The 18,302-nt window shown below is 38.0% G+C and overlaps 1 protein-coding gene across 1 annotated transcript; it reads left to right on the top strand.

The window, feature by feature from the left end:
* Positions 1-10,681: 10,681 nt before the first annotated feature.
* On the top strand, positions 10,682-12,400 carry LOC143452028 (uncharacterized). Its single transcript, XM_076952846.1, has 4 exons — positions 10,682-11,306; positions 11,588-11,707; positions 11,894-12,014; positions 12,130-12,400. Exons 1-4 carry the CDS (start codon positions 11,050-11,052, stop codon positions 12,262-12,264), a joined length of 633 nt encoding a protein of 210 aa, XP_076808961.1. The 5' UTR covers positions 10,682-11,049; the 3' UTR covers positions 12,265-12,400.
* Positions 12,401-18,302: the final 5,902 nt, after the last annotated feature.

Here is an 18,302-nt window from a genome sequence, read left to right as displayed (position 1 = left end):
GTGTCCTTCTTTGGTTGGCGTCACGCATGTGCTTCAGGCGGGAGTGTGTGCTTCCTAAGAAAACGTGGCCTTCGAAGTCAGTCGTGGTAGGAGCGTTCAAGACGAGGACCTATGGTTTTTCTTGGTCCCTGAGATCTGTCTTGCTGCTTTTAGTAGATTTTACCGAATTGTTTTTAATGTGTGTCCCGAAAGTTAAGCCCCAAACGGAGAGGAGTGTTTTTAATCTCATGTGAAATACAATCGAACTACGTTGGAAAACGTTCGTTGGCTTTGAGTGGGCCGTGAAAGCGGTAGAAGACGAACTGGCAATAGAAAATCTGTAACACAGATGTTACGTTTTTACTGTCCTCAGTCTTAGATACACAGTAGGCACATCTTTTATTAAAAGCAGCTCAGTTAAATTGTCATTCACAGCAGCTCATTCCAGGAGCTTAAATCAGGACTGACTCTACGAATACTTGGCTGGAATACGTCAATGAAAAGACACGTGTGCTTAATCAAACACGGAAAACGCAGTAGGCCTCAAGAGAGAACGCGGCAGGGCAGACACAACGCAAAACAAATGCAACACTCTCCCCCCACCCACAAAATTGCAAACACTAAACAAATGCTTGCCCAGAAATACAACGCATGTCCTACATAAACAAACGAAGTGAAAACCAGGAAGTGAACAATACAAAAATGACGTGCAAAAAAACGATCACCCAAATAGACACCCAAACAACTAATACATAAATCGCCTGTAAAATCGTAGTATAAACAAAATAATATAACAATATAAAAATATATAATCTCAATATAAAACACGTATAAAAGCACGAAAACAAAACACAAAAATTTACTATTCATAACTCTATGTAAACGTGCGTGAGTGATGAGAAAAGATGCGTCGATTATCATATTCTACCTTCGACATCTGGGTAAAAACAAGGTCTCCGTTTAATGCGTTGTGGACGGGTTGGAGAATGTAAAACATCATCGGTTACTAAACTGTTATTCTGAACTGCGTTCTGAATATTTTCCGGCACTATGTACACCCCTGGTCGCAGCTGGTTATAATTAGTAGACGTTATTTCTGGTTCCGGGCTGCAGCATGCTCGAAAGTGATGGCTGTTGTTTGTCGGATATGTTGAGCGAGAATTTTGCCCTTCACTCTCGCTCACACCTTCTGAAACAGGATTGTCCACCGATCTGTAAAAATTGCCAAAACTTCTTTTCAGTCGATTAAAATGTACCGTACAGGTTTTACCTTCGCGATTTTCTATCATATAGTTTACAGGAGGAATAACTTTTTTAACCACGTAAGGGCCTTTATAAGGAAAGTGAAACTTTCTTGTTTCATGTTTTTGAAGAGCCTCGTCTCGCAACAGGACCGCATCACCCTCTTCATACCGATCGTCAGACGCCTTTTGGTCGTATCGTTTCTTCATTTGCAACCTACGTTTTCCCAACCTTGATTGAACTGTTTGGTGAACCAATTTCATTCTGTCTTGCAGATGAAGGATGTCTTCACACTTTGGGGTAAAAATTGGTGCTTTACTAATAAGATCTGCAGGCAACCTCAGATTCCTTCCGGTGAGTAAGTAATGAGGAGAAACTCCAGTTTCCTCGTGAACACTTGCATTGTAAGTAGCGCTAACCGATGAGAGCGCATCATCCCAAGAAGTTGGGTCAACCTGAACGTAATTTTTTAAAATCGCAATTATGGTCTGATTGTTTCTTTCCACACCACCGTTTCCCATTGCGTGATACGGGCTGGTTCTTGTCTTGTTGCAGCCCATTAAGCGTGAGAGCTCTTGAAAAAAAATACTTTCGAAATTCCGGCCCTGGTCGGAGTGAATTGTTTCTGGGACGCCATGTATCGTCACCCAACGGTGGTAAAGCAAATAAGCAGTATCTTTGGCATTTTGAAATTTCATTGGCCAACACTGCATGTATTTCGTGTAGGTGTCACAAACGACAAGAATATAACGGTTGCCGTTTCGTGTTTCGGGTAGACCGCTTAATACGTCGATTTCAACTTTCTGCATAGGTGTATTCTCTTCTGACGGAACTAATGGGGCACGAACAATTCGCCTTGGTACTTTTCTTAAATCGCACAAGCAACACTCTTTGCAGTATGTTTCAACATCTTTGTGGCAAAATGGCCAGAAAAAACGCTCCTTTAACCTGGCAAACGTCCTTTTGACGCCCATGTGTCCACCTCCGTGAATCAAATCGTGAACAGACTTCAACACATCATTCTTCATTGTTGAGGGCACCAGCAACTGAGCATAAATTTCTTCCACAGAATTCTCGATTCTTCGATATAGCATACCATTATGTAAAAAAATCTCACCAAATATATTCCAATAGTGACGCAGGGCTTTGCTGTCATTTTTCACTTTTTTGAATGATGGTCGGCTTTCCTGGCTCATCCACTGAAACAGTCTTTTCAACACTGGATCTTTTTGCTGCGCCTTAATAGTGTTTTCGGTTGACCATCCAGATGCTTCTGAAAAATTCATCAAACACACTTGGTATTCTTTGGCGGAAATTGAACTTTCATAGCTGCTGTCAGTTTGAAACGGAAACAAGGGGTCTAATTGCTCTGCCCTTATAGTATCATCTGAACAAGGACGACGGCTAAGCGAGTCGGCATTCGTGTGTTTTCTTCCTGCGCGGTGAATTAATTTAAAGTTAAAATTGCACAAGAAATCGAACCAGCGAGCGCATTGTCCATATGTGTCTCGTGATTCCCACAGCCAACGAAGAGATGCGTGATCTGTTCTAAGCAGGAACTCTTCGGTTAAATAGCATCGAAAAACCTTTAACGCGTGAATGACCGCTAGCAGCTCTTTCCTGGTTGTTGAGTAATTTCGCTCGGTTTTGGTGAGTGATCTACTACTGTACGAGACGGGATGTTCTTCGCCATTCACTAGTTGCGAAAGAACGCAACCAACAGCTGTGTTACATGCGTCTGTGTCAACAATAAAAGGTTTGGATAGGTCGGGGTATCGGAGAACTGGGGATTTTGCAGGAATTCTTTAAGCAGCCCGAACGCCTTTTTACATTCTTCTGTCCACAAAAAAACCTTTTTAGTTGAGTGCGCTAAATTGTTCAGTGGTGATGCAATCTGAGAATAACTTGGAATAAACTTCCAATAGTAGGATGACAAGCCCAAAAATTGGCGAACTTCTTTCAATGTTTTCGGTGTTGGCCAATTAGAAACGTCTTCTACTTTTTGTGGGTCGCACGATATCCCTTCATGTGATACAACGTGGCCAAGAAATTTTACTTTTTCCTTAAGTAAATTACATTTGGAAGGTCCGAGCTTCAGGCCAGCTTGTCGAAGTCGAGAGAAAACGTTTTCCAAACGTTCCATATGTTCGTTGAATGTGCGACCGTACACGATAATATCGTCTAAATAAGCAATCGCACCATTCCACTCAACGCCGTTTAACACCACTCTCATCAAGTGCTGGAAGGTTGACGGCGCATTACAAAGTCCAAAAGGCATAACATTAAATTCGTAGAGTCCTTTATAACACGTAAAAGCAGTTTTTGGTTTATCGGAGGGTTTCATTTTAATTTGCCAGTAGCCCGAACGAAGGTCTAAAGTTGAAAAGTAACGACATCCAGACAATTGGTCTAAGCTCTCATCAATTCGAGGTAATGGATAACTAGACTTTTTTGTACAGTCATTCAGCTTACGGTAATCGATGCAAAACCGCACATCACCGTCTTTTTTGCGAACTAATACAATTGGACTAGCCCAAGGTGATTGAGAAGGTTGAATAATTTCTTTGTCACACATATCCTCAATTAGTTCATTTACCTTTTGCTTTTGGGGTTCAGACAAGCGTCTTGGGTGCTGTCGTATAGGGAGCGAGTCTCCTGTTTCGATTGAGTGTTCGACCAGTTCTGTTTGTCCAATATTGTACGGGTGCAGCGAAAATACATCACGATAGGAAGAGATTACGGAAAACAGCTTTTGACGTTCAACTTCTGACAGTTCCAATTTGTCCAAACATAACTCATCGTGCAGTGCAGGCAACTCAACGTCGGCAAACTTATTCTCTGTAATAGGAAGAATTGAGTAAGCGTTTGTATATTGAATATTGCCTTCACCTGCAATTGGAACAACTCTTGCCACGGAAGATCCGCTTGGAATTACTATTTCGACGTCTGATGGATTTGCCAAGCGTAACTGGACTAAATTGGCTTGAGTAGAGGTAACATACTCTGCGACTGCAACATTCCATTTCTCTTGAACGTTGTTAAGGCGTCGATCAAAACTTCCACATCTGGCATGTCTGGTTGGCCGTCAAATGTCCCAGGGAGTAACAGTTCGGTGAAAGGAGGAATACGTGCAAAATCTAACAACTTAACAACATGACTATTTGCTAGGCCTGGGAATTTTAGTATGGGAATGGTGCCACCTCCCGCTTTTAAAAACATTTTTTCATAATTCACAACACACCGGTTATGTTGTAAATAATCAATTCCCAAGATACAATGATCAGCGATAGAGTCGCAGACATAAACATTGCAAAATTCTATACAACCGGCGACTGAGATTTTAACCTTACATCTGCCCAACATATTTATAGGCTTCCCTCCAGCACCCACAAAACCAATTCCGGTAGGGCATTTTGTTAATGTTGTCTGTAGCGTATCATACAAACTCTTACTTATAACTGTAACGGTAGCCCCAGTGTCAATCAAAGCAAACACTGAACTCTCATTAATGTTTATGTTGGCATACCTATGCAAGTCCTGATCCATAGTTTGAACCTGGTAGATTTCCCGTGGTGGATTGCTGTTAGTTCCATGTACATCAAAAACACGTCAAAGGTTTCTTGCACGCTGCCTATGACAGCGTCGAGCAATGTGACCATATTCTCCACAGTTAAAACACTGAAGTCTTCTTCTCTCTTCCCGAGGTTCTCTTGTTGTCTTCATTTCGTTTCGCAGTTGGGAAATTTCGTCCCGAAGTTTTTCGACAGTTAGTTTTAATTGGGATACGTCCTGGTGATCTCTTGCCACCGCTGCTACTTCTGACGTCATTATACGTGGTTCATGATGCGTCCGCTCTGCGTTTTCAATAATGCTCTTTGCTGTGGCATAAAAATCCGGTTGTGCATTTTTAGAGTTGTTGCGTAAGATTTGAGAGGCTTGTTGACGATCTCTCAGTCCTTGAACGAGTAGGTTGTACAGCACACTGCTGCGCATTTCATGCTGTTCGTCGTTTGGATAAGCCATTTTTCCTAATTGGGCTATAGCTTCAAGAAAGCTTCTTACGGATTCGTCAAAACCTTGAGTGCGCTGAAAGAGTTGTTGCATGGCGTGCTTTTGTGAAGATAGACCTGAAGCCGTGTCTTTTGCTTGTTGAATGAGTTCGTCATAACTGAGATCGTAGAGTTCTTTACGACCATCGGTCATGGAGAATTTCATATCTTCCGGCAAGCTTTGTAGAAATGCATGTTTCTTTGCCGCATCCAATGCTTTGACGCTGTCGCAGAAGGATTCAAATTCTTGTAGGAAAGATAAAAAACTATTGCCACGTTGGTAACGAGGCGGAGAATAAAAAAAATTCATGCTTCTTCAGTAAAACTTCATAAAATCTTCTGTGTATCTAAGACAGAGGTGACGAACCTGCGGCCCGCCAAACAATTTTGTGCGGCCCACCAAACGATTTGACAAACGCCTATACATGCAAGGCATATAGGACTTATAGGAAAAGGGTTGCCATACCGTCCGGAAAATTCCGGACATGTCCGGAATTTAGGGTTAAATTTTGCGTCCGGGAGACCAGCAGTCTTGAACGAAGCGTCCGGTGAGACCAGCAGTCTTGAACTTTCTTTCACCTGTTTCTAATCATTGCGCAATGAGATATCAAAAGCTGATAGCACAATTGAGTCGCAGCAGTATGTCTTCAATAGATTGCCGCACTCAATCGATGTATTTTTTGCGGCCGCGGGAGCAGCTAAAAATCTGCCAAATGAAGCGGCTGTGCTTGAATGCTAATTATTATGCAAAATGTTAAAAAAAATTGTGCGGCCCGCTTGCTCAGCCGTAACTGACAAAGTGGCCCGCGTCATCGAATAGGTTCGTCACCTCTGATCTAAGAGGTCCTGCCGTGCTCGCCAGTGTTACGTTTTTACTGTCCTCAGTCTTAGATACACAGTAGGCACATCTTTTATTAAAAGCAGCTCAGTTAAATTGTCATTCACAGCAGCTCATTCCAGGAGCTTAAATCAGGACTGACTCTACGAACACTTGGCTGGAATACGTCAATGAAAAGACACGTGTGCTTAATCAAACACGGAAAACGCAGTAGGCCTCAAGAGAGAACGCGGCAGGGCAGACACAACGCAAAACAAATGCAACACAGATAACGCCATTTTCAGAGAAAATCTTTTTTAAAGTGCAGATGAAATAGCCTATACTATGGACAAATCTATCCTAAATATCAATTTGAACATAAATAATAAATTCTATGGTTTTTACAGTTAAAAAAGTACAAAAATTCAATACATTCGAACAAAGTGCTTACAGTGTAACGAGTCCTTCACAAAATATTTAGACACTTCTTATTGTCTCTCCGTGTGGTCGCTTGTATTGTGTTAGCGCCCTTTAAATACCTTTTGGTTGACATTAAGAAAGTCACGTTTTAAGAACCGCTGTAATCCTTTCATAACGTTTACGGCAAAATCCTTTGACGTATTGGTCAAAACGTAATAAGATTGCATTTTTCAAACTTTTTGCGATCCTACATTTTCACTTTCACGGTGTTGGCATTAAATTTCTATTTTTACAGTTATTGTTTTCTTTCTTTCATTGTTTTAGAATTTATAAATACCAGCTAGAAACAACCAACATAGTTCAAGTATATCGACCACAATGTTTTGTTGGACTTGTGCATATAGCCTATTAATGCCTTAATGCCTTAATGCCTTAATGCTGAAATTTAATATCAACGAGAAATTACTGGGTATCAACAAGATTCTTATATAACCGATATTACAAGCCTATTTATTTTGGGTGAAAAATGTGAAATGTGCTCAACGTGTCAAGCGACATAAAGACATATGATACATAGCCATCTGAAATTTCATCACTATCTGAAATTAGCTTGAATTTTGTGCTGGTAATCATCAAGGCAAGCAGCGAATATGCAGCAGGCATTGCAACAAAAGTAAACAAACAAATTTCAATAAATAGAAAACATATTGGGGATCACAATATGTCTGGTTCACACTATGCCCACACATCATCTGAAAAACCGTTTTATTTTAACAAAACCAAATTCAATTATAATTCTATGTCACTGTTCAAGTATATCTTAGCTTAGTGTATATCACGATGTTTGCCAGAGTGAACGGAATAAAACATATTAGATTAAGAGAAAGTTTCTTTCACGTGTTATAAAGCTAAATGTGCAACAAAAATGTTTGCAGATCTGCTGCAATAGAACCACAAATATCTCAATCAACGGCATTCTGAGGACGCTAAAACAACGCTTCCGTTAGCTGATGGAGCAGAGAGAATGTCTGAGGCGTTTACTGGTTATTTCCGTGAAGCGCTTGTTTGTCAATTGTAATAAATGACTTCTGGTTAAAATTCTGACTTGACTATTTTAAACGGGACGTGTTCTTTTCAGACAGCAGTGCTTTGTTTGATTAAGTATATAAACGCAATATACTCCGGAAAGTAAATCTTAAAACATGTTTTAAATTAGCTTTTTCTTACCTCTCCAGAACTAGAAACCAATGCCTTCTTTGGCGGTGTTGACTTTGGAAAGAATCAACAGAACACAACCGTCTGTGACAGCTTCAAAAGGCAAAAAAACTAAAATCACAATCTGGTCTGTGACCTTGTACATGTTGTGTACTTGCTTGTAATACTTGTATTTTATTTATTTCTCTATTTCTGGTAGGTTATCTTATTGTTATGATTCTTTTACTGTGCTACGTTTTACATGTGATGTTCCGTAGAAGAAAATGAAATCTATTCTGATATTTTTACATGCGATAATTGCCAAGTTACAATTTACACTTTTGAAACGCCGTATATAACTCTTAAGGCCATTGCATTGTATTCGAAACGGCGTCTATGATATGTTTTCTTATATAGCTTATAGCTGTGACGTAGTCAGTATTCACAAACAAGGAAATGTGATTAATGAAAACAAAAGACAACATAAAAAGACTTAATCCCCAAAAAAGTTGGGTTTGCACTAATGCAGCTGCATCTGGTCGGACCAGTTATGCAAGGGTGATTTATCATGCCTCTGCAAAGATGTGGTTTTAGTCGTATCAGTTAGATAATGTTATTCAAATTAATTATGTCAGTTATACGTCAACTGTGATTGGTCATTTTCTGATTTAACACCACCTTAGTTTTTTTTACATCAGCTAGTAGCTTGATATCTTGTACAACTTATTTTGCAGATTTTCGTGTCTCAAAACGCTTCTTCTGAACTGACATTTTATGTTATGACGTTATCTTGCAATAACAAACCGTTTGGTTGCACGTTTTCTAACCCTCTACATTACAACGTGACACAAACTCGAGCAGACAGTTAAAGATAAATTATTCTTTCGAGATTTATCAATTTACATTCATTTCCACTTGCTTCATACTTCATACTTCTCAGCAACAGTTGATTCCTTTGAAAGGAAATATTCTATTCTCCATAAATGTCTGTGGATAAGCTGCATGGAAAAGTAAATAGACACATGGTTAAGTGAGTTATTCACTTTAAAGCGTGATCTTCTATTTCGGAGTTACTTGATAGAACATCCATAGTGAGATCGCCGTCTTGCGGTAAACTAAAAAGTTTAAAAACAGTCCTGGTATCTTTGGTGTCGTTATACAACATGTAACACATGTTAATAACAGTAAAGTGGTCCAAATATCAAAATAAAAACGTGTTAGTTTTGTACCTTAATTTTAGGGTATAGAAAATATTTACGAAAAACAGTTTGAAACTAAAATAACGTTTACAAAACACTTTAGCCATCACAATATGCAGAGTTGAAGAGCAAGAAACAAAGGAGCTAAAAAAGGGTCAAGATTTGATAGCAACACCATGAATATGTAGAAATAACAGGGATGTGAAAACATGAAAGTAGCTCAGCTTGTTGGTCTTTGACTGTTCTTGTTGTTATACACAGCTTGCACATTTTATCTCTTCCAAACGAAAACCGCCTCGCGACTGATAGGGTTTATGTCATGTTTCGGTGAGACTCATCTGCTATTATTCAATGTGTAAAACTCGATCTGTCTATGCTATACCTTTGACTTGGGCGGCGATGAATATTTTATTTGTCCGCGCTTTGATGCGTTGATTTAACATTAAGATATAAAATTGCAAATATTTGATTTTTCAAAAGACTCTTTCATTTGCTGTCCGTAGTAAGTACTGTACTAACCATACTAAAGAGGAAGTTTGACTATGCTGTAAATGGTTGTCAACAGTATATTTGCACAATGGCAGAGAGATAAATTCTTTTACATACCTACCTGTAAATGATTACAGTTACGTCAACTCGTGAAATATTTTTCAAGTCTTATATAGCACAAATAAGCTTAAATTATCACAGAAAAAACTGTTGCCGTTAACAAATTGGTTTAAATAGAAATGAACATAAAAGTGCAGTGCATTAAAGTGAGTGAACTTAGGAATTATATTAAATTTTGGTTACAGTAAGTTTAGTGAGTTTTAGTTAAACTACTTGCACATTTACAGAAAAGACTTACAACTAAAATAATTAATCGTAACTTATGGGCTTGAGATAATTTTTTTCCTGAAAAATATGGCTTGAATTATATACAGTTTTTGTTCGCGGTTTAATCACCATAGGAATGGCAAACGACGATAAATGTTCGTTAATTGTTATAGAACATAAGCGATTGACCGAACAGATGTTCCTAGAAATGTGAAAATGCACAACGGAACAAAATATCGTTTTACTGCAGCCTTTTTCCGTGACACATCACGCACTAAAACCACTATCTAACTGTATCTTCAACCGTTTACATATAACAAAAAGGGAAAATGATAACAAAGTTTTTAGTTCAAGAGTTCGCTGAATTATCTTCTTGCAGTTTGGATTGAACATTTTTTGTTGCTAGTATACCAATGTGGCCATGTGCGGATTTGCTGATCTCAGGTTCTGGCTTTGAGCATTATAGTTATGTGGCCATAAGGTAGCTGGTTAGATGACTTCAAGAAGCAAGGTTGCGTGTTACCGTCTTTTCACTTGAGTAACCGCACGTAGAAAGAGATTAAAAATCAAAAATTGTATTTAACGATTCAATTAGAAATCAGATGACTGTCGTACGAGCACCAAACGATTGCCGGTTCAAAAACGCTTTGCTGCAAACGTTTGAATAACAAAAGCAGAAAACTGATTAAGGAAATAATGCTGCAAATACGCGGTAATCTAACGAAAGCAGGTGTTGCAACTTTGTCGCAACCTTGGCAACAATGCGCAATTTAAAGCAACAATAAAAAGGTGGCAACAAAACACGCAAAGCAACAACTATTATGTTTGAGAGAAGCTGTCAAAAGCAGTCAGAGGAACAGGGCTAATGCTTATGACAAGAAAACCTTTTCGTGTAAGGTTTTAGGTTGGTTGCCATGAATGCTTACATCAGATACAAAGAGACATGACCCATAACGCTGTTAAGTGAAGCAAACGAGAAAAGCCAACCGTCTTTACCGCTCCCTTATTATGGACTCTCTTACGGTATTACAGCGTTAAGATATAGCAAAGACAGTAGAGTTTGACAGTCAATATGGTCGTAATTAATATTTTTATTTTTTGTCATTCTAAGAGAAAAGTAAAACTTTAAAATAATTTTTAGCAGCCTACCTATCTGCAAAGTCAGCATTAGCTAAGAAGGGTGCCCAAGAACGTATAACTGCAGTTACAATGAGCGATGGCTGGCAAAGATTTTGAGCACGCTTCGTCAATGCGAAACGTTAAGATCTAAAGGACGGGTGGTTAAAGTTCACTGGAACATAAAGGAAGACGCGATGATAGAGACTACAGAGCAATGCAGTGCACGATCAGACGAAAACGGAGAGTTTGTTGCAGCGTTTTTACAAACTTACTTTGTTTTACAAACGATAATCTACAGAAGCATTTGCGAAAACTAAGTAACTATAGAGTAAATTTATTTTATAAATATACACCAATAAAACACTATTGCGTAATGGCTCTTTCCCAAAATGATGTAAGTTTGCTTCGATCATCTTGGAGCGATTTGAGTAATCTAGGATTGAAGACGGTTGGGCTGTCAGTGCTATTGAGGTACGTTTTACCACAATTTCAGATTTTATCCGAAAATATTGTAACGCTTTTAATATGTTTAACTGTAATAAGGAAGAACATTGTAATAGAAAGTTATGATTAATATTTTGTAAACCGCGTTGTATTTACGGTGTTTGTGATTGCTAAAGTGTTTTGTAAACGTTATTTTTGTTTCCAACTGTTTTTCGTAAAAGTTTCTATTCCATAAATTTAAGCTGCATAATTTACACGACTGTGTTTTGATATTTGGACCACTTTACTGTTATTAACATGTGTTACAGGCTGTATAATGACGCCAAAGATACCAGGACTGCTTTCAAACGTTTTAGTTTATCGCAAGACGGCGATCTCACTATGGAGGTTCTATCAAGTAACCCCGAAATAGAAGATCACGCAGTGAAGTGAATAACTCACATAAGCATGTGTCTATTTTTATTAAAAAAACTATTTCCTATTTATTTTGAATACATACAAAAGGGCTAACTGTGTATATATATGTTGCCCTTGTGAAAAGTTTCGTTTTGCCTTTAGATTTTCTACCCATGTCTTAGCTATACAGCTTTCAATCTTGTGTGGTTGGTTTTCAGGGTAGCAAGCTCAATTGGTAAGATAATAGAATTGCTAGAAAAGTCAGACGACTTAAAATCTTACTTGGAAGACCTGGGAAACGGCCATAAACTTCAAAATGTTGATTTCAAACATTTCGATGTAAATATATATCAGTATTCAAATACGTGAACGGTTCTAAACTGATATATAAGAATTAATAACACTTAAATGTCTAATGCTCAAATTATTGGTTTGATATTATTTCTTTTTTTAGACTATGGGATCAGTTTTGCTTGCAGTGATTAAAAAAGTCCTTGGGGAAAAGGCGACTGATGACGTCATGCAATCTTGGGAAGATGCTTACCGCATTATAAAAAGCGTCATCAGCAGTGTTTACGTAAAACAATAAGGAGATTGCTTTCAGTTATTTTCCAACATGTCAGTCACGTTCTGTCTTTGCATCAGTTACTTCGACACATTATACATGTGGGCTATGTTGCTCAGCATTGTAATCCAATAATATCTAATAAAACGCGCTTTGTTTAGCTCCTTTATGAAACTCCATACGAAGTCAGCTTGAAAGCAAGGTCAGAGTAAATTTGATTCGAAACACAAAATCATGACTATTCTCCTTAGTCCGTCGCTCCGGATAGCATGGAAAGTGTCCGAGTTATAAATAGTGAATTTTGTTTAAAAACGAATGTGACAAATTTCTTTACGTGCCGTATGCCCCAGCACGCCGCCCGTAAACGAAAACTCATAAATCAGTTCGCTACTGGTGTGGGATAGCGACTGGGTACAGCTCAGAGTAGCCTACTTGTACTTTTTAAGATCATACTCGTATTCGCTCTTTAATCTATATCAAAAGGTAACAGTTGGAAAGTTTTATTGGTTCTTTCTATTAATTATTATATTATTGTTCTTTTCTGGGAATGGAAGAACCGTGAACTAGTTGAAGAGGCTAAACGTCATCACTTATATTGCGAAATGCTTGCAGTTTAACTTTTTTCAAATTGTTTGCTTGGATGCTGGCACGTATATCCGCTTCTCGCTTCACTTGCGCAACTAACGCTCTTGTATAAAATTCAAATGTACACACCAAATGTACTCAACTGTTGCTGAGAAGTTTGCAAGTGGTAGTTTTTTCCTAAATGTTGTTGATCGCTTGACAGCTACATATTGCAGTTCCACTAAAAAGTCTCACTGAAGCTAAAGTTAGCTAAGCTGTGAAGTCTCTGAAAGCTTGTAAGGCCGCTATAGAGTTGTGCGATAGGCTAAAATTTGTCTTGAAAAAAATGTAGACATGGACAAACGATGTCTAACGCATATGTGTCAAGTGGCATGAAGTACAGTTAAAACACCAAGAGATTGGCAAACGCTTGTTATCATCCCATAATTCACAAGAAGGGTGACAAGAAGGAAATTTCCAATTACCGGGGTATTTTTCTCCTGAGTCTACCGGGTGACATGCATGCTGAAAGTCTTGAAAAACGATGTCACAAAATTATTTAGCCCCGGCTATACAGTACAGCACCGGCTATAGGATATATTTACAGCAAAGTGTGGCTTTTGTTCTGATCGAAGTAAAACAGAGCATCTTTTCACTTTTAAATAAATTTGGATTTAAAATCTTGGAAATACAAGCATAAGATGTTTACGCCTGCTTCGAAAACACGTAGGATAGAGTCTTTCAAATTAGCTCTGGAGAGTATGCTGTAAGGGTACGAAGTTGATGGTAGCTTACTATATAGCAGCCATTATCAAAACAGTGTCTCATTGCCCTAAAGTTTGTGTCCGTTTTAACATTGCTAAGTTGAACTAGCAGACGCACTGAAAGACTGCTTATAGGAAACTGTTGATCCCGTGACCCTACTGGGAAGATAAAGTGGGTTCTGAAACGACGGACAAAAAACTGATAAGTTTGTTGGTTGTCGTGCATTGCATCATACAGTTTATAATTAAAGGTTTTTTATTTTAACGAATGTAAATTAATAAATCTCCACACAATTATTGATCTTTTACTGTCTGCTCGAGTTTGTGTCACGCTGTAATGTAGAGGGTTAGACAACGTGCACCCAAACGGTTTGTTATTTCAAGATTACGTCATCACATAAACAGCCTGTTCAGAAGAAACGTTTTGAGACACTAAAAGCTGCAAAATACCTAAGTTGTACATGATATCACGCTACTAGCTGATGTGAAAAAACTAAGGTGGTGTTGAAATCAGAAAATGACCAATCACAGTTGACGTGCTACTGCAGGGGTGTCCAACTCGTGGCCCGCGCGGTATTTTTCAAAACGACTTATGTTATCAACGGAATAGCCTATACGTAAATTATGGGAAACTTATATTCCGGGAAATTGGCATTTATTGTTTGCTTTCTTTGTTTATTGCACTATACTATAGACCAGGGGTGGCCAGACCTGCTTCATGCTCGAGCCGCATATAACAAATTCTAGTTTTAAAAGAGCCACAACACAAAACAATAAAAAACACGAATTTATTCACTTACAACGAAGTGTAGCTATTGATAAACATTAGTGCTGCGTGGTGATACTATGAGTCTCCACCTGGGCTTCACCAACTCTTTTTGCAATTATTAGTATAACCGTAACCAAGACTTAAAACTAGGTCAGCCCTGACGTACAGCTTCAATCTGACAGTTTACTTAACTACAGTGTACAAGTTAGCACACTTCTGCACAATAATGTACTTTTTGGAGTGTAATTTGATTATTACTAACAATGAGTCCATTGTTACTACGTGTGATAGGACGCATTGTTTCATAATCTGATCAAACAACTCGTCTAGACCGGGAAAATGCATGTCTAATTCAACAACGCTAATTCATTAAAGAGCCGCAGTTTGGCCACCCCTGCTATAGACAGTCTATACATAGTATAGAGCAGGGGTGGCCAGACCTGCTTCATGCTCGAGCCGCATATAACATATTCCAGTTTTAAAAGAGCCACAACACAAACACAATTAAATACACGAATTTATTCACTCACAAAGAAGTGTAGCTATTGATTAACATTAGTGCTGCGTGGTGATACTATGAGTCTCCAACTGGGCTTCACCAACTCTTTTTGCAATTATTATTATAACCGTAACGAAGACTTAAACTAGGTCAGCCCTGACGTACAGCTTCAATCTGACAGTTTACTTAACTACAGTGTGCAAGTTAGCACACTTCTGTACAATAATGTACTTTTCGGAGTGTAATTTGATTATTGCTAACAATGAGTCCATTGTTAATACGTGTGATAGAACGCATTGTTTCATAATCTGATCAAACAACTCGTCTAGACCGGGAAAATTGCATGTCTAATTCAACAATGGTAATTCATTAAAGAGCCGCAATCAAAGGCTCAAAGAGCCGCATGCGGCTCGAGAGCCGCAGTTTGGCCACCCCTGGTATAGAGCAATAGATAGTAGAGATAGTAGATAATAGAGCAATAGCTAGATAATATACTATAGTCTCTGGTGCAGGGGTACACAATTGTTCAAGTTAATTTTATTGCGTAAAAAATATTTTCACTATTCAAAGAAAACAAGAAGAAAAAAGGTTGAAGAGTCCTTGTCTAAAAGACGATTGATGTAAAATACAAACTGTGAAAAAACACAATGGTTTACTTTAGTTTAATTTTTAATGTAAACGCGTTCAGAGTTTGGTGGCTATGCTTACCTTCTATCGCTGTAGCACCGCTGTAATTTACATAATGTAAATGCACGTTTTAAACCCACAGTGTTTGCCTCTTTTTCCCGTTCGTTGATTGTTTGTGAGCGTTTTTCTTATTTGACCATTCGAGGTTGGTACCACACTTTTAGCTCCCCATATCAATGGCGAAAAATAAACAACAGTACAATACAATACAAAACAAGACTTTTTCGACAAATCAACGTGGTGTCTTGCCGCAACCTAGCGGATGTTTAACGTTATTAACTTGCATTTTTCAGGGGACATAGCATAACTTTAAAAGCGATCTTAAATTGCCCAATGTCTACTCTATACTTATATAAATCGATCCAAACGATCTAATTCGGCAAACCATAGACTCATAGAGTAAGTCTACAATAAAATAGTAGTTTATGGGTAAACCGAACTAAATTATGTTGTCCAAGTTATTGGATTCAAGTGATCCAAGCGATCCAATGCGTCCAAGCGAAGTCAGCAATTTTTCTGGTGGCTTAGGTAAACATGTAAGCTAGGCTATTTGACCTCGGCCTACCGGGTACCTGCAGCTTATTTCTGTTATAGGCAACATTTTTGGGTCTAGTGTACTATTAAGTGCTCAACCACAGAATGCCTTTGTATACTAGACCCTAGCTACTCTTTTTGTGACGTCATCTGGTTGTGCACTTGTATACTAAGCCTAGACCCCCATTTTTTCATAAGGTTATACCCTTAGCCTCATTTCATATTAATTTATGTCCTCCCTAGATTTGCGCAAGCAACGTCGTTTATTTGCATCTAGACTTTAGATTGAAAACTTTGCATTTTTATAGGCAACAACTTCGAACTTTAAAGTAGGCCTAAGCGACATTACGACTGTGGTTAACTGGATGTAAACTTGTATTACAGTACTGTAATACCACAAATTAAATACCCCAGGTATTTAACCATGTTATTTCTCAAAGGGACTGCAATAAATTTTTTTTCATTAGACTTACAGAAAGTCATCTATATCTCTCAATGTTTAAGACTGCGCTCACATCAGATTTAATGTTTGATTGAGTTAATGGCAAAAAACTTTTACAGCATTCATAATGTATGATGCTACACAACTCTGGTCAGTTCCAAACACAGTACATGGTAATGGTTGAGAAAAATGTTGAATCAATCATTCAAGTGTTCATTTGAGAAAGGCTATATATAAGTGAAATTTGAAAACAATTTCAGGGTCTTATTTATCAATTCATGTACTAGCATACTGATGGTTCTGAGATGCAAGCTAAATTTACATATTTAGTACAAATTTGCATTTAGCTTGTGTCTTTGACAAAAAAACTATGTTTTATCGCCTGAGCATTTATTGAGATTGTAAAATATATATATGTGCTGGTTAAGTGCTGACATGCGTAATGTCAAAAAAAGAATAAATTTTCTTTGATAATTGGGATGCCATATATCTAATAAAAGATACCCTGGTAAGTGAACTACACGAAATGTAATGTATAATACTGTTAAAGGTGCTAACTTATTTACGATATAAAGACCTGTTTGTCTACTTGCCTTACTACTCCGAGTTAACTCTTAATCGCTCGACAGTAGAAAAATTGACTATCCCGAGTTAACTCATTTTTAGGACAAAAGCACTCACATATGCTCGAATAAATTCGTTTAGCTATTTAATTGTAGTTTTAAATGAATAGCGCCATTTACCATCTATCTTTTTGTTAATCTTGCCGCAGTGTGGGCTGGAGAGCCAATAGCATAGCGAATTCAAATCTGTTTACAGGCTCCTCTTTTCAGCAGTTTTCAGGCGAATAGAGTAATTAATGTATTTAATTAATGTAACTGTACTAGTTGTGGCGACTGAAGAGTCTGATAGTGTTCATCTCTAACTAGGCTAGCGCAGAGTGTGAAGTTACTTGTGTGTTTCTTCTTGTTTTCAAGTGAACCACACAAAATTTGCTTTCTAAGAACAATTACACAACAAACTGCAGTGAATCAGATCACTATTAATATTACCTGTGATTTTGTGTGAAAACAAAATGTTGCTGTTGATTTTGTGCTGTTTTGGGGGTTTCGTTGACCATTTTTTGTGCTTTGTATATTCCAAATTAAAATCTGAATATCTCGAAAACTATCGATTTTTGTCCAAAAAAGTTGCTCACAGTGTTTCATCTCAATGTACCACATCAAAAAATGCAATAAAATAAATAGGCATTTTTGACCACCAATCTCGAAAAAAATTGGTAATGCAAATGGTCAAGCATAGACTATTCCTACTTTTTTATATAATAATATCGTTTACAATTGTATTTTAAGCTTAACAAAATTCGTTTATTTTTGACAAAGTCTGCAATGTAAAAAGTTTATGAAAATTTCACTTCTGACTTGTTGTTCCTGGTGGGGCACTGACTAGGACAATGCCGGAGACAAGGAAGTACCGTTTCTGGAGCGAGCCTAATTACCTGGTTTTAAAGTAATCTGATATCGGCCGCCGGATTACAAAAAAAACTGATGCTGATATGCGTCAGAATGCGAAATATCAGCCCCGTTTATCATGGGTCGATCCCTAGTCTAAGTAATAAATTTTTATTATAGATCATAACGATAATAACATCGATATCATTACACTGCATGCCCGGTTATTTTGCTGAGCTGCTGCCAATGTATGCCCAGTAACACTACCACTATTAATGTTATGCCCTTGGGCAAGGCATTACCGACGTTTGCTTCTGTTCAGTGGTCTTGACCAATAGTTCCAAATTCGAGC

The sequence above is a fragment of the Clavelina lepadiformis genome, chromosome 4 (assembly GCF_947623445.1).
Source record: "Clavelina lepadiformis chromosome 4, kaClaLepa1.1, whole genome shotgun sequence".
NCBI lineage: Eukaryota > Metazoa > Chordata > Ascidiacea > Aplousobranchia > Clavelinidae > Clavelina > Clavelina lepadiformis.
Note: the sequence above shows the minus strand (reverse complement) of the source record. Positions and strands in the feature narration are given on the sequence as shown.

Coding starts and splice junctions, on each gene's coding strand:
- LOC143452028 (XM_076952846.1), top strand. CDS start 11,050: ATGCAGTGCACGATCAGACGAAAACGGAGAGTTTGTTGCAGCGTTTTT. Junction 11,307..11,587: donor GGGCTGTCAGTGCTATTGAG/GTACGTTTTACC, acceptor CATGTGTTACAG/GCTGTATAATGACGCCAAAG. Junction 12,015..12,129: donor TTGATTTCAAACATTTCGAT/GTAAATATATAT, acceptor TTCTTTTTTTAG/ACTATGGGATCAGTTTTGCT.